General features: G+C 47.0%; 1 protein-coding gene across 1 annotated transcript; it reads left to right on the top strand.

Annotated features, from left to right (window-relative positions):
- Positions 1-10,663: 10,663 nt before the first annotated feature.
- Positions 10,664-18,697, top strand: DDX52 (DEAD (Asp-Glu-Ala-Asp) box polypeptide 52). Its single transcript, XM_010573817.1, has 15 exons — positions 10,664-10,761; positions 10,958-11,195; positions 11,527-11,657; positions 11,854-12,039; positions 12,303-12,446; positions 13,104-13,215; positions 13,514-13,586; positions 13,739-13,942; positions 14,314-14,404; positions 14,937-15,059; positions 15,267-15,417; positions 15,803-15,878; positions 16,730-16,801; positions 17,453-17,545; positions 18,043-18,697. Exons 1-15 carry the CDS (start codon positions 10,675-10,677, stop codon positions 18,128-18,130), a joined length of 1,869 nt encoding a protein of 622 aa, XP_010572119.1. The 5' UTR covers positions 10,664-10,674; the 3' UTR covers positions 18,131-18,697.
- The last annotated feature ends 1,417 nt before the right edge of the window (positions 18,698-20,114 follow it).

Genomic DNA, 20,114 nt, shown 5'->3' with positions numbered 1-20,114 from the left:
GATAATATTTAAGTTATACTCCTCCACCCGACGGACTGAGAGGGACTTGGGTCTGTTACTTGGTGTTTGGAAGGAGGAATCGCATGTGCTGTTGAACTGAGCCAATTAAACTGTAAATATAGGTGCAGTCTCATCCTCACCCTTCCCCACTCTTATACATAGAGATTTATATAAAATAAGTAAATTTTGTTCAATGGATGTAAACTACTGTAATTAAGTGCAATTCCCCCATCTGTATATATTGTTCCCAAGTCTTCTCTCTCTCCCTTTTTTTTTTTCTTTTTTTTTTTTTGGTAAAGGTCAGAGTTGAGGATAGTTTTGTATTTCTCTTCTTCCTTTAAATGAGTTAATTCAAAGACCTGGGCCTAGGCAAGGATGCCAGTCAGGCAGCACCCGACTCTGCGCTGCGGGAGGACAGGCACACGCGTGTCCTCTGCACGGTGATGTCCCATGTGAAGGAAGGGCACCGGGCAAGTCGAGCAGAGCCCTGGCAGGACCCGGACAGTCTGCGTGGGGACAACTGCCGCTATGGAGATCTCAAGGGACTCTTCTGCTTTTGGGGACTCTGAGGTGGACTGGGGAGGGGTGGGGAAGTGCTCAGCAGCCCGGTCAACACATCCAGACCACTGGGAAGCGTTCGATATCGGCAGTTTTCAGGTGAGCCTGTAGCATTTGCTGCTACAGAGGTGAATGAGGCTGCGAGAAATTCTGGTGGGATCTTCCTCAAATGGGGTTCAGAGGCTGTCTCCCTTTTCTCCCCTCCCTGGGGCACGGGAGGGACCGAGTGCCCAGTTACTGCCTTGCTCCTGCCCAGTAAACAGCCAGTACCGGTGGGTTATTTTCCACCATTAGGAGGTTGATGAGCCTTGTTGGCTCCACCTTTATCAATAAACACGGTGTTCTCGTCCTCGTAGCGTGACCTCCAAGCTGCAGCTGGACGGACGGGCGCTGGGCTGCGATGTGAACGCACCAGTCCACAGTCCCCACCGGCTGCCTGCCTTGTCTCGCCTGGCAGCGGCTCTTGGAAGAAAAGCTTTGCAGCGAGATCTCCAGCTTGTGAATGAGCCCACCTCTGCGGTGAGGGCATGTCCCAGCTGGGCACCCACTGAGGACACCGGGCTCCGCACCCTCTAGAGCCCTGAAGGGGTTTAGGTGCCCGAGTCCTACCTCCCAAAGCTGCAGAAGCTGTAAAAGTCATCGTCTCCCCTCCTGTGAGACACAAGCTCCTCCAAACCTGCTCCCCTTTGTAAATGGATCTAATGCTCTCCAGTTTTGCAAATTTTTCTTGAACTTTGCAGCATGTGCCAACTGCTGAGTGATTTGGAGAGCAGTAGAGGTGCCCATGGACAGATGACCGCTGCTAAAAAGAAGAACACTGGATGCTTTCTTTGGGGCAAGAAAGGCTCTTTTGCTCTGTGTTTGTACAATGTCTAGCGCAGTGGGACCCTAACCCTTGCTGGGACAGATAGGAGTTGCCCTACGGTGAATAAGTCATCACGAATTGGAGATCAATATTCAGAATGACATTTAATTTAATGTATACCATAATTAAATACCATTTCTTCTGAATCATTGCTGCGTGTGGTCTGTAAATTCCGCAGTCATCTTCTGCTGTGGTTTGGCAGACATCGGTCCAGCAGGGACGCAGGCTGGTGGCAGTGACATGTCCCTCCTCCTGTCCCTTGCAGTGCTGATCTAAGTTTCTACCTGCCTGAACGTGGTGAGTCAAGTGTTTCTTATGAAGCCCCAAGTATCAGCCAAAACCAGCAAGAGGCTCCAGGAGGTCCGGAGACCTGTGTCCTCACCCTCCTAATGATGCACTAATGATATGGCCCTTAGTCCAGCAGAGTTTATTCCTCATCCTCCGCTAACTTTAGCAGCCGAGTGTTAAGCAAACCAATTAGGAGCCGACTGCCAGACAAAGCCAAACCCCATCCGTTTTGGATACTGAGCCCGTGGGTCAGTAAAGCACGAGGGGGAGGCGGGAGGGTGTGCTGCGGTCGCTGTAAAGCTTTTGAAGATCTTTGATGGTGAAGAGCTAACATAGCTGAGTGACTCGGAGCACATCAGTAGGAAAGGGTGGCCCTTCTGAAGATGCAGTGCAGGGCTGTGGTTTTAATCACCTTCAAAAATGCCTGGTTTTGGTTTGGCACCCATTTTTTTTTATAAGTTAAGTGTGGCCTGCTGCAGGAAAGGCTTTCAGAGCAGCAGTCTGGTGCTCACCTTTATAGCCTGAGCAGGGCATCCTGATAAAAACCTTCCCACAGAGTTTCTTTGTTTCTGTGAATTTTAGCTACCCCAGACAAAAACTGGAAGCGCGAAGCTGGAAAAGGATGGGAGGCATGAAGACTGCTTGGTCCCTTTCGTGCGGACTCGGAAGTGATGCACTCTTTTAGCAAAAGTTGGAGAGAAAAGATGCAGGTTTTATTCCAAGACCCCCCCATTTGCACCTTCCTGCTCAGCAAGTCCTTTTCAACACACCTGAATGCCAGGCTGAGCCCTTTTCAAATTCTGCTCCTAACTATTGCATTCCCACCAGTCAGGGTGGAAATGACTTGGATTCTTCTACTTATGCCAATTACGTTTTGCTCTGTGAGTGGCTTGTGAAGCTAAGGGGGGGGTAAGCTTTCCCCAGCTGATGCATATCCAGCATCAGGTTGAACTGGTCCTGCAGTGGAATGGGCAATCCAGTGGGAAGCAGGGGGGAGAAAGAGGCACTAAACCTGCTGTAGCTGAGCTGATGCTCCAAGGAGGAGGGGGGCAATACATTTGGGGGCTTGATTTCTGCACCAGCTTTAAGATAGACACAGACTGAGAGGTGTGGGGCTTGGGGTGTGAAAACTATGTGTGGAGCACCCTTTGGTAAGTGGTCCAGTATCAGCACTGCTCTCCAGAAAGCCCCGCAGAGAAGGTAAGTGAAAACCTTGGGGAAAGGAGACTCCAAGATACACCCTCACTGGAGAGGTACCTGGGGAGGGAAGGGGGGACTGAGCCAGAAGAAAACAGGGAAAAAGGGCATAGGACACATCCAAACACACAGATGGAGAAGTTGACTACCATGGAGCAAAGAGCGTGTGATAAAGCAGGCAGGGTAAAGTCAATAATATGAATAGAACAAATGATCAGGAACAGATGGTATTTACCCAAGAGGTGTGAATTTACGAAGTTGCCAAACAGCTTGTTGTGTGCTGTCACCCACCCCTGGGTAGCAGGTGACGGGAAGGTAGAAAGCATGACAGGTTGCTAGAGGATGCTGTGGATGCTACACATACCAATGCCTTCAGGGAGAGAAAGGTTCCCCTGACTTGAATTTAACCTCTGGCTGAGGAAACCTTTCTGCCCAGGGAAATACCATCCAAAACTGCTTCCCCGAGCAGCCTCTGCAGCAGCTGGCCTGGGGCTGGGGCTGAGGCTGTCCCTGCCCAGACCTCACCTTGCACTGGAGAAGCACTGGGTGGGGGTGTTTGCTGCCGCAGAAGCCCTGGCTGCCTCATTAAGTTGTTGGAAAATAGGATGTAATGTGAAATGAGGCTCCTGGAAGACACTTCTTTTCATTCCTGTTGCTGTTGGGCACGTCATGTTTGCCTATGATGCAGTTGTTACAGAGCAAAGAAACAAGCAGAAACATGACAAAGTTCATTTGTGACCAATACAGTTTTACAGGGCTGAGTGATTATGTTACCGTTCAAAGCTGTTCACAAGGGGATTCCTTGCACATGAGGATCCACAGGCTGCTATGAGGCTTTATCGGTCACTCTTCTTGTTGATAACAAACTGCAGCCTCCTTCACAGCAGAGCACAGGGATACAGCTGCATTTAATTTGGAGTGCAGGTGTGGATGTAAAGGAAAAATCCCCCAAATCCCAGCGTTACCGAGGCCAGGGGGGTAAGACCCAGGGTGAGAGTTGTTGTGGCTCTCTGTGATGTGAGGACTCACTCTCCCCAGGGAGGTATCCCCCAAAGTTCACTGTGTTTCAGTGCTACTTCCCTGACCGGGATGTGCAGGCTGCAGGGCAGAGGAAGGGCACGGATGGGCACGGGGAAGCCCCAAGAGGTGCGGAGGTGGGATGTGGGAGGGCTGGGCAGGAGCGTGACCTCTCCTTTACTTCCAGAGGAGAGCACAGCCCTGTGACACCTGCCCGGACGGGTAAATCCCGTGCCCTGACTGCCTCCTGTTTGTGCTGCAGCACCGGCAAAGCTGCCAGCGGAGTCACTGGGTCAAAAGCAGGTTAGTGCTGCCCTCGCCGCCTGCCCCGGAGCCGTGATAGGGCTTTATCAGGCCATGAGCACGAGCCCTCGGCATGGGGCTGTGGCCATCCCTGGGGAGCAGGGGTCCTCGGCGCTTATCACCTCCGTAATTGTGGGGAGGAACGGAGCTAGGGAAACCCTGTCCAGGGCCAAAACCCTGTGTACCGGCTGCTGGGCGGAGGGCTGGGACACCCTGGTGCTGGGCTCCCCGTCCCCAGGTGCCTGATGACAGCCCAGTGGTGGTTCAGACCTCGCTGCCAGAGCAGTGCTGCGGCTGGAGCAGTGCCAGGGCTCGGCCACCATCCCCAGTGCTCCTGTGCTGGCCGAGCTCTGGCCCTGCTGCAGCCAGTCCAGCTCACATCGGCCAGCGTCGAGCATGCGGATTACTAAGGAAGTTCCAGGTCATCCCCGTGGAGGGTCAGACGTCCCGTCGGCCGTGAAGGCAACGGCCTCTCCAGGGATACCGAAATACAGACGAGCTATTTCAGCAACTTTAAAAATGTTGTTTGGCGCTCATGTAAACGTAACGCGCAGTTGCACAACAGCACCCAGCTCCAAACATGCGGGTCTTTCCAGACTTGTTCTGCCAGTCCAGCCAGATGACCTGATCTGCTGGAAATTTGGGCAGGAAAACCAGCAGCAGCAGTGTGGGGCTGTGCAGAGCCTTGGCTCTGCTGGGGCTGTGCTCCCCACCGGTGCAGCCTGCACCCCACACGCCGTTGCCCAGCGGTCCCAGCGCTGCCTTCCTGCACGACAGGTCAAAAGGGAAAGCATTGTCAGTCCCCTGCGGACAGCAAACACCCTCTGCCCTTTGAAGCCTTTGAGCGGATTTGGCTGGGCTGGTGGCAGAGTTTGAGGAGTACACAGAGAGGAATGCAGAAAGTGCTTGCGTTGGGAGGCCGGGCTGTTTGCAGACGTTGCCAACTCCCCGCTGCGCTGCGGTCTGGCCACGGGAGCAGGTATACAGAGTCGGTGGATTCCCTGCGCTGGGTGGGTGGCAGCTTCGGGCAGCGTGGATTGATCCCATCTCCTGCTGACATGGGGTTTCCACGATGTGTTTACAGGAGGTCTTCGCAGTCTGTGAAAATGTGAAAAGGTTTGATGGGAGGAGAGATGTGAGTCATAAAGACCATCAGCAGCAGACAATAGCACTGTAACAGTTTACTGTCTGCCAAGCACCTTAAAATGCTCTTAGTGGCCGGAGAAAACCTCACTCTCTGCTCCAGTGCATCTCCGATGGCTCCCGCTGCTCCGGGTGCTGTGACCTCCACACCTGCTGCTGCGCTGCCCCGTGCCAGCCTCCCCCCAACAGCCAAGGGACCTGCAAATCTGGGGGCTCCACAGATCTCTGCAAAGATCTCGGGAAGCCTTGGTATCCCACCGTCCTCCTACCATGACAGGCCAATGCGTGCAATGCTCCACATCCCACGGCGGAGGAACTGGAGCTGCCTCTCCAGCTGCGAGCACCAGCGGGTCCATCCCTGCACACCCATCGCAGCAGAGTCCGGCCAGCAAACCTCGTGAGCTGCTCCACACCATTTGCTCTGTGAAGGTCCTTTGCAGGCAGGCGCTCAAGTCGCTCGCTTGCCTTCTCACTGGGTGCTATGAGATCTCCTGCACAGAGGAGATGGGCAAGACACCGCCCTGGGTCCTCCGGGCACAAAGGATGGACATTTTGTGGAGGCAGTCTGGTTTCACTGCATGTGGTCAGGTTAAACATCTGGTGTGAATAGACTGAGCCACGGACTGTGTTACACGGGCCGGGGAGCTGGGCTAGCTACTCCTCAGTGCAGACAGGTAAACGGCTAAATAAAAGCTCAGAGTCAATGTTCCCAGAGGCAGAGCCCCATGGGATGCTCCAGGTCTCGGCTGCTTAGCCAGCACAGGGACCCCGGCTCCCCTCGGCGCTTGCAGGGTGCACCTTTGTTTAATTCTGAAGGGTAATTTACCCCGATGCAGATGGTGGAAGGCCAATGGGTCCTGCGGCAGCACCAGGGCAAAGGAGCAGTACGTGCTGCCATGAAGGGCCCAGTGGGGCCAGTGATGGGAGTGCTGTGGGAGCCACCACCTTCAGGGGGGAGAGGTGTCTGACCCCCCTGGACTTTATTTCTCTAACCCAGGGATAAAACTTAAAAGTCAAAAAACTCAAACGTGCACTAAAGAGTTGTCCCATCCCAGTACATGTGTAATACAGAGCCACACAAAACCTGAACCTCAGACGTTTTGTATTATCTTCTACTTTGATTTTACTTTTATATTCAGCAAAACTAATTCTCCTCTCTGTAATTAATATGCTGCTCAAATGGATTCTTAATTACAGATAAATCACAAATCTACACACTCAACTGTTATGCTTTTCAAGTAATAAAAGAGATCATTTGTCTTCCTCAGATGAACAGAGACCAACTAGCACACCATTTCCCCCTTTATGAAGAATTCATTTGCCTTAGAAAGAAAGTCTTTAAAAAAACATTGCAAGGATTTCTTGAATAGGGGATCAAAGCTCCCACACTGCTGGAAACCATTTTTGCTAAATAAGATGTGGGCAAAGGAAAGAAAAGTAAAAGTTTTTTGGTAGTGTTTGGGATTACGTTACCCTTGGGAGGGACAAGGACGTGGGGTCAAGAAGTTGTGACCAGGTTAGCAACACAGGGAACAGAAGGGGAGGACAAAGGAACAGAAAGTGGAAATGGACAGATGAATGAGGAAGCATGTTTCTTTGCCGAAAGAGAATGGATGCTACATCAATTCATACTGAGAGCTAAAGGATGAGGGCCTGTTAATGGATTGGGGGACACAGCAGGGATCAGAGGTCATGAGTGCACTCAGCTAGGCTAATTGACTGTTATGTGCATATTAGTGATGATAATGTAGTAGGATAGTGGGATGTGGGGAGCATATATGCAAAAGTTCCACTGACAAGCGCTGTCCTGTAATTCCTGTCTTACACCTGTTAAACAAATGCACAGACACACAGAAGAGACTGGCCTTAGCTGGCTTTCTTCAGGAGGGGAGCCCATGGCTACACGTAAGCATCTCTGACCTGACAACGCACGTGATGAAATAAACTTGCTCACCAGATTTGCTTTGCAATCTTTGGGGGTTTTACTTCAGTGCTAGGTGTTGGGCATGGCCCGATGATCTGACCAACGCATCTCACCTGGGCTGCTTCTACACCAGGTCCCCTGAGCACCCCTGTGGGAAGGGGGGGCTGCTTTGTGGTCAGGATTGTACCCTGCTATTAACCACCTGCCTGTACCTGCTGCGGTCCCAGGGACTGTCTGCAAGAAAAACAAATGAAAGGGGAAAACCATACAGCCTGGGCTCTCCTCCGCACCCCAGTCCAGTCCGTGGGCATCCTGCCAGCAGCTCCAGGCAGAACAGGCTAGCGCTTACCCTCCTCTGCTATAATTTTATGTTAGTAGTTCCAGCGTGTCGGAAGCACCGTGTTCCCCAGCACGTACAAGCAGGTGCAGGGGGGTTAATATAAAGACCACGAGCTGGTCTAATAAATACTGCGTTCACCCCTCCCGAGTGTGGCTGTGGCTGGGGGGGTGTCGATGCCCCACTTTGCTGGCACAGGTGGCTGTCTCTTGTTTGCTGCGGTGCAGATGGAGCGAGAACTCCCTGGCAGGAGGCACTGCGCTTTCTCTTTATTGGTTTGGATCAATTATAGGGAACAAAGCAAGTCATCCTTTGCCTTCTGGGGTTTCTGCAGCATGCACCTGAGAGGGGTCTTCTCTGAGAGGCTTTAGGTCACCTTCCTCAGCAAAGCAGGAGTAACATAGAAAAAGAGTGAAATCAGCTCCAGTCCCAGATGTGGGATCAGTTTTGAAGTCAGGTGCAGTTTTGAGCTGACTTTTGTGGAATCAAGATCCAGCCCGCTGAGCACTGCTGATAAAACAGGATTGCCCAGGTTACATCAGGCTGTTGGGGCATTAATCACTGTGTCCGTGGCTGGGCTGAGCTGAACGGCCCGTGCTGCTGCAGCACATGCACCCTGCAAAGGCCTCGCTGGTCATCTGGTTTCAGCGCTGACTTGGCAATTAGTGCTGAGTAATTGATAGAACAGCACCGGGGAAGCAAAGCTAAGTGTGACAGATGCCGTGACAAGAGCGGTTTTGCTTTGCATTAACTTAAGTTGCTCCATTTTTGTATTTCAACGAGTTCTCCCTTTCACCCCCAACACACGACATGACCCCTCGCAGCCCGAGTCCTGGCGCTGGCCCCTCCGACCACTCCAGGGCAGATCAACTTCAGCATAAGGTGGCTTGGCCCCGGGGCCGCGTGTGCTGGAAGATGGGAGCGTACTGCTGGGGACTGCTCCTGCCGGGGGGTCCCTCGCTCCTGGTACACGGCTTTCTGCCCGCCTGGCGCCCGGCACTGCCGCCTCAGAAGCAGAGCTCCTTACTCCTTACACAAAGGGATTTCCCAGTCAACTGATGAAGAGAGTATTTCCCGTTTCCTCACTCTTGAATCTGCTGACAGCACCTCTTGGTGAGTGATGGATATTGGAGATGATTTATAGTTCTTTGTTACACAAATGCCTCCACATTCTTCCCCATCCTCTCACAGCAACCATTAGTCACTTCTCCCAGCGGAAAAGCAAGAGCCTCAGCCCGGGAACGGCCTGAAGGACGTGGCGTAGAGTCTCTCCCGCACTGGCTTTATTTGCTGTAAATACAACATCGGCAATGGCTCGGCTCAGGGACACAAACGAGGGAAGCGTCAGCATCGTGGTGCTCTGCACCCACCCGGGTCTCCGCGTGGCTGCTTCCACCCGTCTGCCGGGAAGTCAAAAGGTTGGCAAAGAAAAAGCGCTATAAATCAGGCAGATAGGGGCTGCGGGGAGGATCACGTTTATGCAATTTTTCATCTCAAAGTTTATAATTAAAGTAGTGAACATTACAGGAGGAACAGCCATTGCCTGTATCTCTTAGAGCTCTTGGATTTTGGCAATGTAAACGTTTAGCCCCTGAGACTTTTATTACATAAAATAGTTTTTGTAATACTGTTGTTGCTTAATTGGATTTCTGTTTGTTTTACTTCAAGAACACCAGGAAAAGTATCTGTGTTGTTTGATCTGATACAGAGTACTAGGAGACTTACCTGTACTATTGGGTCTCACAGTTTATCATAATGAATAAATACATGAATTAAATAAATTCTGATCTTAATCTATGCAAAGTTTCTTGATTGTCCTGAGCAGCTGAGCCAGTTGCTGTGTCGCTCCTGCCATTGCCTCCAGCATTTCTTTATTCAAGCACAGTTGCGAGGCCGGATTGTATCAATGGAAATCAAGGATTAAATAAATTAACTGGGCACATTCCTGACTTTAATTTAGGTGTCACTGGGACTGCTAACTGGCTTCACAAAAAGCACACTGAAATATTCTGTTAGTGTGGGTCTTAAAATCAGGAGGGTAGTGCAGGATTGAGCCCCAAGTATTTTTTAACAAAATGGGTTTGAATCAAACCAAGAGAGAACATTCCTCTGCTTTTACAGGAAAAGGCAGAGCCACTTGTTGCAGGTCACGGCGGGACTTCCCCATCAATCCAGGAAGAGAATATAAAACAAAGGATGATCCAGGCAATGAAAAGTGCTATAAGCCACTGCTTTGCCTCCTCAGAAATATGTAGGACCTAAGTTTACATCTCTAAGAGGTGGAGTGGTTGTGTCCAGCGGAGCTGATAATCTCTACTTGCCGACGCGGTGATGGATAGAAGAGAGGTCAGTCCTTTGAGACCAGCTAATGATACTGTAAATCACCAAAGCCCAGACACGTCCGAACAAAAACTTCCCACAAAAGCTTTTGTCCTCTTATTCAGCTGAACCGTTCCTTAAAAATAGCTGAAGCAGTCAGCGCAATTAACTGGCCATCAGGAATACACAAAAGGACAAAACGCTGTGATCGGCCTATAAAGATGTAGTACAGTTTTATGGCTCATATGCTGGATTTTGATATTTCTGATTCGTTTAGACCTCAAGCAGGTAATTATAAACTTTAAAAAAAAAGAAACAGGGCATCAACAAACACCACCCTGCTGTGGGTCTCTCCCGTCCGGCTCCGCTGCAGTAACGGGGTCTGGAAGGGGCCGGACGGGAGAGACCCACAGCCGTCCCGGAGCCCCCCAAGGCTGAGGCTGACCCTACAGCAGGGAAGGGGTGGCTGCTTTCCGCTATCGGGACGGCCATGCCCGCCTCGGGTTGGCTTCTCCCGGTACACCGGGCCTGGTGCGGCCTAGAGCGGAGCGCGGCCCGGCGGAGCCTAACCCCGCGGTTGCCACGGCAACGCGGCGCCATGACACCCCCGCGGTGTGGTTGCTATGATACCCGGCCAGGCACGTCATCGGCTCCGCCTCCGCGTCCCCCGGATGTACTCGCTACTTCCGGGGGCGCCGCGGGGAGCGTTGGGAATGAAGCGGCATGGAGGCGCAGGAGCTGTTTCGGCGGTTGGGTGCCGGTGCCCGCTTTGACGTGCGGCGTTTCGGGATCGATGCGCGGCGATTCGGGGTGCGGAGCGCACCGGGGGAGGAGGGAAGCTGGGACGGGTTTGGGTCACGTTCCCTCCCGTGACATCGGCCGACGGGCCCCGTCCGTTCCCTGCGGCGGGCCCCCGGGCCTACCTGCGGCTCTGTGGTAGCGGTCGGGGAGGTGCTGGGATCCGGGCAGGGTGTCTCACAGTTTTCCCTATTTTTTTTCCCTCCAGGTGATAAAGGGGAGCGGCGGCGTCTCGCCGGAGAGCCTTGACTTCTTTGGGTGCAAGGAGGAAGCCCCCCTGGGGTCTGCCGAGGAGGGCTGGAGGCTCGCAGGGGCTGGAGAGGAGGTGAAGGGTGGAGAGCAGCAGAAGGAAGATGGAGCTGGGAAAAACGGCGGAGAGGTGGCGGGAAAGAGAAAAAGAACTGCAGAAGGCAGTGAAGGGAAAAGGAAAAAGAAAAAGGCACGAGGTATTTACGTACGTGTATACGTGTCCTTGGCAGAATACGCTGATCAAGTTCGTGTGGCTTGTTTTGGTTTACTTTGAATCTGCAGATACTGTAGGTCGTTTTACCAGAAAAAAAAGAGGCTTCTGGGTTCTTCAGCTGGCCTGTGTCAGAGCTGATAAAATAATTGGGCTGAGATTTGGTGTTAAGGCATGGGGATGTGATTGCTGTCCTTCTGGAGTTTTCATTAACTTTAGTGAGAATGAGAGAAAAAGGGTTTTGAGGTGTTCTTTTTTACCAAATGATTTTGGACTGGATTTTACTAATGGAAACTTCAATTTTTTGAAACTTCTAGAAGCAGCATCAATGCCAGAGTTGTCAGAAAGTAATGGAATAAAGTGGATGTCCTCTCTGGAAGCAAAATTTGAAGATGCAAAAGACAAAAAGCCTACTGCAGAAAAACTTGAACGCTTGAGAAGAGAAAAGGTGGGGCCATGGAATTCTAATGTAGCAACAGATTACTTGGTTTCTGTGGGCGTTCGATCTGAAAACAGGTTTATTTATGGTAATTTCTCTTGGGAGGAGGGTGACTGAGTATGGGGAATGTAACCAGGAGAGGAGTCCATACATGTTTAGTTTTATGCTGTCAAAGAAAGAAAGAGTTTTGTGTTTTGTCTTTTAGATAAACCGCTTCAGAAATCAACACAAGATTAATATTCAAGGAACAGATCTTCCTGACCCAATTGCCACGTTTGAGCAACTTCAAAAGGAATATAAAATCCACCCTAAAATCATGGAGAATATTCAAGCTGCTGGCTTCCAGGTCCCAACACCTATCCAGATGCAGGCTATTCCTGTCATGCTTCATGTAGGTTTTCTGGCACTGCATTTTATTACAGGGAGTATGGCAAAATTTGGAGAGTGGCCTCTCTTAAGGGTCATGGCAGTGGTTAGTTGCACAGCTTTAGAGATATATCAACTGCATCAGAGTTCAAAACTTAGCCATTGCAGTATTCTTGGTCTGTGCTTTTGCTAATGTATTTTGGCTTTGTAGCGTTAATATTTACGTAAATGTGGGGTTTTTTTCTTCTTTTTTTCTAGTAAAATATAACACCCTTCTTTTTATTACAGGGTCGGGAACTTCTAGCTTCAGCTCCTACTGGGTCTGGAAAAACACTGGCATTTTGTATTCCTCTCTTAACACATCTGAAGCAACCTAGGAACAAAGGATTCAGAGCTCTGATCATATCACCTACCCGAGAACTTGCTAGCCAGGTGTGTCTTGAGGGCAAAGGGGTTGTCGTAGTGATGTACTTAAAAGTTTTCACTCTGAATCACTAAAATAGCAGCTCAGTAAATATTTTTTCCTTCATTACCCTCAGATATTAGAAAAAGCTTTAAACATTTCTTTTAAGTCTTTTGTCTTCTGTGAAATAGCTACATATCTAGTATCTCAGTCCAATCTAAATGATTAGATTAGAGGCTCAGGATTCTTTGATCATATTTTAAACTGCCCAATGCTTAGGTGCTCTTAATACCTACTTTCATACTTGAGATTGCTACAGGAGACTTAGCTGTTTGTCCCAAACACAGAATTTCAATGACTAACTTGACATTGAAGCTTTGTTATTAAACTGAAATAAAAATCACAGCTTTGGCAGAGTTCCATTTTTATTCAAATGGGAGAGGGGGCTTGTGGGAGCCATATCGTTAGAGTCAAAATGTGGTAGTCAGACCCGTGAAAACTTTCAAGTGAATAATACGTGTTGGAAAGCTGTGTTTTGTTATGCTAAGAAAACTAGACAGCTTTCTCCTAACACTGAAATCAGGGTGTTGTCTGAAGCTGTATCTTCAGGATTGTCTGCAGTTTTTCTGCTTAGAAAAGCCAATCAGCTCAGTTTGTAAATTTAATCTCTGTTGCTGCCTTTTCAGACACATCGGGAGCTGGTGAAGTTGGCTGAGGGGACAGGCTTCAGAATACATATGATCCACAAGGCAGCTGAAGCAGCAAAGAAGTTTGGGCCCAAGTCTTCTAAGAAATTTGGTAATTGTTCTAACTACTGAAGTGCTTCTAAAAATTTAAAAAATGTCACTGACCTTTCTCTTCTGGCCTGCGTGGTTTTAAAGAGATTGGTTAATACCACTGAAGATGTGCAATCTATTGCTCAACACTAAAAAAGTAGCTGGTATGGAAGAAATAGGAACTGAGCCTGACAGTGGACCCCGATAAATGGCACCTCTGGCAGATTGGATTGGAACTTGGGTTTCTCAGGCCACTGTTAGTCTGGTTTATTTTGCGTCTTTTTCAACATCTTGCCTTTTTTTTTTCTTTCTTTCTTTAGATATACTAGTTACGACTCCGAACAGACTCATTTATTTGCTGAAACAAGATCCTCCAGCAATAGACTTGACCAGGTACCAAGAGTCTTTATCAAACCTGGCTTTGCAACCAGCTTGGCCACTGAAAAGCAGATGCGTGCATTGTCCTTGCATCTGTGATGGTATGTTAGAACTTTTGCCTTCTCCACAAGTGATTTTTACTGAACAGCAAACCTCTCTGTTCCTAGTGTGGAGTGGCTGGTGGTGGATGAGTCAGACAAACTGTTTGAAGATGGGAAGTCAGGGTTCCGAGACCAGCTGGCCTCCATCTTCCTGGCATGCACGTCGCACGTGGTGAGAAGAGCCTTGTTCAGTGCAACCTTTGCACGTGATGTAGAGGAGTGGTGTAAACTCAACCTTGACAGCGTTGTTCTGGTGTCCGTTGGAGCAAGGTAGGTGTGCAGTTGTACTCCAACTCTCTCATGTTTTTTTTTCCTTTCCTGGGCAAGTTATTTGCTTTCTTTGCATCATCAGTCTGCTTGGTTGTATGTCTCTGTTGTTAGTCTTAGTACGGCAGGTTGTTTGTCTCCAGAAAAAATTGTGTAGGCATATGGATCTTTCTCACCTATTGGGGAAGGTGTTGTTTTCTTTTACCCATTACTTTATCATCAAGTAAACATTTATCTTAGAAGCATGTACTGGTGAAATAAGTTTGTTGTGCAATATTTCTCATTCATCAGGTAATATGTTATGTTTTTTAGTGTTTATAAATCTATAAATAAACTCTAATGGTCGCACACTTCTGTTGGATTTCTGGTTTCAGAAACTCTGCAGCAGAGACAGTAGAACAAGAGCTGTTGTTTGTTGGATCTGAGACAGGAAAACTAACAGCAATGAGAGACCTTATTAAAAAGGTATTTTGGAGAGACTGAGTACATCCTGCTTACTACTGAACTGAGCTGTGTGTTCTGTCAGACTCATAATTTCCTAGGGCAAAGGCTTCTCTGTGACACATGTTAAACCATTGTCCAAATCTGCTGTACCAGAGAAAGAGTAAGTACCCTACCTATGAAAACTGAGGATGTTCCCCATTCTTGGTTATATATTTGAGTCTTGCTTAGGAGCACTTTGTATTAACAGTCTGTTTAATTTCACTTGGCAGTGTGAGTGGGTTCTTTGCATTGGTTGGAAGAAAAAAAATTTTGTCCATTTCTGTGGATTAAAATACACACTGATGCTTAAATTAGGAACAATTCCATCAAAGGCAATGGAGCTGAACTTGCTTAGTTCTGACTCCCAAAGGTTTGGCTAGTCCAAAAAAAAAAAAAAAAAGTCCTCTGAGATGTAAAATACTGGGAGTGGTTAAGTCTCTTTAGTAGCTCAGTATCTGCAATCAGTAATGGTAGGAAAAGGACTTGAACCTTAGACAAGCTTATTCTTTTGCAGGGTTTTGCTCCTCCAGTCCTTGTTTTTGTACAGTCTATTGAGAGGGCTAAAGAGCTTTTCCATGAACTTATTTACGAAGGCATCAATGTGGATGTCATCCATGCAGACAAAACTCAGCAACAGGTAGGAGGATGTAATTTCTTTCCAAGAAACACGTTAGAAAGGTAAAAGCAAGAGTGTTGGAATGTACCTTCAAGTAACTTTGAGAGTAAATTACTGCAGGTTTTTGTTTAGAGGTTTAGTTTTATTCGTTAACATCATGCAAAGTTCACCTCCTTTCTCAAATTGCTAATTAGGTTGTTTCCAAGTACCTTTCTTCTCTTTTCCTAGAGAGATAATGTAGTACACAGTTTCAGAGCTGGGAAGATCTGGGTGCTCATCTGCTCAGCCTTGCTAGCTCGAGGGATTGACTTCAAAGGAGTGAACATGGTCATCAATTATGATTTGCCAACAAGTGCGGTGGAGTACATCCACAGGATAGGTGAGTGATTGTTCACAAATTATGTCCTTTTTCTCATTTCCTAGATCTTTAATGTAGGTGCTCCTGTGCATTAGCAAAAATCCTGAAACCAAGCTGCCTCTGTTGCTGCAGCACTAGCTTCTACATCACTTGAGCCAGAGTATACTGGGCTCAACTTTCAGTAAAACTGCATTACTTTTTGTCAGTCTTTTATGAACCTTAAATATTTAGATGCTTCAGACATACCTGTGCTTTCATTCAATAGGAACAATCTTTGGGGATCAGCTGCTTGGTAGTATGCTTAGTATACAATACATGTCAGGAGGCTGGGGCTGTGAAGAGGAATAGAATAAAGGGAGATATTTAAAGTAAAATCTCTACTCTTTGCAAAATTTGTGTTTGACAGGTCGTACTGGAAGAGCAGGGCATGCAGGGAAAGCAGTCACTTTCTTTACAGAAGATGATAAACCTTTATTACGGAGGTAAATTGGAAACATGATATAGGAAAAATGTTTTTTGTTTTATATAGTGTATTGCTGAACCATATGGTTGTGTCTGGTACCACATGCCTCATAAGCACAGTATTGCCATGCTCTGGAAGCCCCACATTGCTGTAAAAAGCTCTTAAAACTAGAGAGAGCGAGCTCTGTATCAGCATGATGGAACTACAAGGTGGTACCACAGTATGGGGAAGACTGAGTACACTTAAATTTTAAGGTTTCTTTTTGAAGCCTTTCACTAATGCAGCAAGAGAGAAACTAGCAGCCTTTCACTTCTTTCAGTCTTGTTACCAGTAATGACAACGTGATGGCTTACTTAGTAGCACCTTTCAGTGAAAGTCAGTTATTCTGACTTGAACCTCACTAAAGTGCAGGTTCAACAGTCTTTACAACTAACTTTGCTCTTTGTTCTGGTTTTCCTGAATCATTTGCCATGTAGAAAGTATGACTACCTCATGCTGTGCTTTATGTTTTTTAATCCAGTTCTTTAACTTCCTTGTGTCCAAAATTACCTGGTATGATTCTCTGTTTTGGCTTACTGCTTTTTCTTCATCTCCTTGAAGACTGTACTCACCTAGAGTTTCAATTTGTTTAAACTATCCAAATGGAGTCACTAGTTTCATTTAAGCCTTTTATGTCTTGTTGTTTCTTCCTCACCTTACTTCAAACTTGCTTTTGTGTCTTTATTTCTTGCTTTAAAAAAACCACAACAAAACAAAAAAACAACAACAAAACAGCCAGTTGTTATGAATTGCTATTTTCCACATAAGATGCTTATCTGTTGTCCAAGTGCTCAATGCTGGAGTTGATCTATTCCCTCCTCTCCTTTCCAGTATAGCCAGTGTTATTCAGCGAGCTGGCTGTCCTGTGCCAGACTACATAAAACACTTTCCTAAACTGCAAAGGTATGTTCATTTGAATAGTTTACCAGTTTGTTTCCCATTTTAACAGCTGCATGAGTGGTGCTGGGGGGGTATAAGGGTTACAAAAGATCCATTTGTTTGCAATATAGTTGTAGTTCAGCTGCAAAAGGAATTTTAGATGGGGTGGGGGTGGCGGTTTTTTACCCAGACAAAAATGGAAACAAACAGAATTCTCAACTTATGGTTTCCCTGGAATTAACTATTTTTTTAATGATTTCCTTAATCTGCTTTAGACTTCCTAGGCCCACACTCATGAATTGGGCTTCTGATAAATGAAAGAAAGTCCTTTATTCTTTTGAGTTACCTTAGAAAAATTGGTGTAGGGGTGTATGCATACAGATAAATAGTTTTTTAGTTAGTGTTTCTTTTCATGCTTTTTCATAACTTCTAATAGTTTCTAAAACTAGAAATCCATATATATATATAAATTAGACATATATTAAAATAAAGTTTGTTTGAATCTCTCAGAGATAACGTGGCTGAACTAATCTTGGAATAAACAACACTGAAAATATATTCAGACCCATAAATCCCTAACAACCAGTAAAGGTTTTCATTATCTGTTTTATTTACTTTGGATATTAATTTTTGCCCTTTAAAGCAATTTAATCCTTCACTAAATGTCATTCTCAGCATACAAAAGAAGAAATTCATTAAGAAACCATTGACAAGAGAATCCATTTGTACCACCCCTCAGTGCTTCTTAAAAAAAGGGAAAAGAAAAACGTAAGTAGGTTTTTCTCAAGAGGAGGTAAGAGATGCCGTTTATCCAGAAAAAGCCCAGCAAACTTCCTCTAAAATAACCAATAACTTGTTTGGATGGACCACCCAGTCATAATGGTTTTAGGTGCCATGTATCAGGTGGTAGCAAGCTGAGTTTAAACCACTGGCCTTAAAGCCAGACTTCAGACTAGCTATCACTTGACAGAACCTATGTGCTCCTCTTCTGGCAAAGGGCTGGCTTTGATTTTAATGCATGGAGTATTAATACAAGAAGCAGGTCTTAAGCTGTAATGACTAGAGCTCATAGAAGACTGGTGTGTAGCAGTTTGGTGTAGTAGAAGTGGTCACAAAGAACAGCATTACCCACGCTTTGGAGTGTTGCTACTGAAGGATTTATGTTCAGCTGCACTAACATGATGTAAAACAACTCATGTCTGTGTCACTGCTATATACTTTGTATGTTATGTTCAGGTGTCTTGGTCTCCAATGTGTTTCTGTAGGAAAACTACAAAGGAAAATATTAAGGAAAAAAAGAAAGTTAAAGAAGATAAAAATGGCAGTAAATTACAGACTGTTTCAAAAAGCTGAATAGCAACAGACTACTTGTGAGCTGGGGCTGACACTTATGTCCGTACTGAAAAACAGAAGAATGAAGATAGCGGCAAAGGGGAAGAGAGAAAACTATTTCTTACGTTTCCTCCTGGGTGAGGATGGATGCTTACATGCAAGAAAGTCTCCACTGAAATACCAGTAGAGGATTCCTGAGTGCTTCTCATAGAAGCTGAAGAGTGCGTTCTTGCAGTAAATGCCTTGTGTTTCTGAACAGTAGTTCAAAAATAGCATCTGATTGTGTTACTCTTACGCAGTTTTGTATTACTCCTTGGAAATGCTGTCAGTTCTGTGTTCAGATCACCCCTAATATGTTTGTCAGACTTCTCGAAGATTCAGTGGCAGAAAACACCTTACTGTTAGGCTTGATAAATGCAGCTGTCAAAGACTTCCCTGGACACTCTAAAAAAACCCAAACCAAACCCACTTATATTGTATGTGAAAGTAAAGTCTTGCTCCTCCTACTTTTTTGCTTCTATAAAATCATTTTGAAGTAAATGATACTTGACATGTCTGTAAACTAGTAATTTTGTACTGTTTCATATTTAAGCCTCAAAGCAGAATAAACAAGGTCATAAAAGATTCTAATACAGAGACCTGCCTGTCTATACAGCCTTGATAGAACAAGTCTGCAGGCATTATTCCTTAGTCTGTTGCACAAAAAGTCCAGGTACCACACATTTTCCACCTCCTGATTGTGTTCTCGGTCCACTGTGGTTGTGTGAGAATTCCGGTAATGCAGGAATGGCTTCTCCTTTGCAACTGTAATCCTTCTTTAAGCAAGCATTCCTGTACAGGATTGTCTTCTTGCTTTGTCATACTTAATCCAGTTTGGAAATGGATTCCCAGGTCTGTATAACTCATTTACAGCAGAGTGGTGTTAATGGCTCTGCCCAGTTCGCAACTGTGAAGTTTTTTGAGAAACTGATCTAAGACGCTCTGCATCCTGTTTTGCTTATTCATAAGCTAGACTGACTGACTGCAGAATTACACTTCGGTTATATAGGAGATAATGTCTTCATTTTGACATCTATGAACACATTTGCCTGTATATTTTAATAAACACGAAGTTGTATATTCTGATAAATACCAAGTTGCCTGCTGCAAGATACTGATGACAGATACGATGTGGAATCAGTTTCACAATTTGAGTGAGAAATTACCAACATTCACCTTTAAAGGCACTGCTAATACACAGAACAGATGTGCTTCTTCCCGTAGTGGTAGCAGGAGAGAAAACCGCTTTTGATCATGAGCAGCTTTGTGCAATTCTAATTCTGCAGAAGAAGGTGCCACAGTTCTGTTTCTGAGGGACTTAGTTTTAAAACGAGAGCTTAAATTTCATCTGGCTTCTTTCTCTGAGGCTGGGTTTGATTTTAATGCGATTTCTGACATGGATCAGTAGCTTATCGAGAAGTTTAAGCAGCAGCCTTTCCCAGGATTTACTCCCGTGTGAGGTGCTGGAAAGCTGTCACACTGAACACCCTCTTTGCCCGAGGCTGAAGAGCAACTCCACAGCTTCCACAGTTTTTGCCAGGTATTTCAGCAAGCCTTGGCTGACCTTGCGAAGAGAGAGGAGCGCAACTGTGAGACTCCGGTACCTCACCCCGCACCTCATCGGCAGCGCTCGTTTGACGGCACTCCTGAGGTTTTTGGCGGGCACAGCTCCCGTGTGGTGAAGTAATATTTCCAGTGCCCTCCGCGGGGGCACGCTCAGCAGCGGCTGTGAGGGAGAGCTGGGCTGCGTATCCCCGCGTCCCCTCGCCGTTTGGGCCGCGAGGGCGGCACTTTTCTCACAGGAAAGGGGTTTTAGGTGCCCGAAGTTGATTTTTAAAAGCGTTCTTCAAGAGAAGGCAGGGCCTCTTCTTCCCCCTGTCAGGACGGCGTTTCCCTCCCCCCTCCGTGTGCCCGGGTGCGTGTTCCCGCCCCGGAAGCCGAAGCCGCCGCCGCCGCCCCCGCTCAC

This window comes from Haliaeetus leucocephalus, unplaced genomic scaffold, assembly GCF_000737465.1.
Source record: "Haliaeetus leucocephalus isolate CR32 unplaced genomic scaffold, Haliaeetus_leucocephalus-4.0 Scaffold395, whole genome shotgun sequence".
In the NCBI taxonomy this organism is placed as follows: Eukaryota; Metazoa; Chordata; class Aves; order Accipitriformes; family Accipitridae; genus Haliaeetus; species Haliaeetus leucocephalus.
Note: the sequence above shows the minus strand (reverse complement) of the source record. Positions and strands in the feature narration are given on the sequence as shown.

Excerpts from the sequence above, each read along its gene's own strand:
- DDX52 (XM_010573817.1), top strand. The coding sequence starts at position 10,675 with ATGGAGGCGCAGGAGCTGTTTCGGCGGTTGGGTGCCGGTGCCCGCTTT. Across the intron at positions 12,447-13,103 it reads CCCGAGAACTTGCTAGCCAG|ACACATCGGGAGCTGGTGAA; the intron begins GTGTGTCTTGAG and ends CTGCCTTTTCAG. Across the intron at positions 13,216-13,513 it reads CAAGTCTTCTAAGAAATTTG|ATATACTAGTTACGACTCCG; the intron begins GTAATTGTTCTA and ends TTCTTTCTTTAG.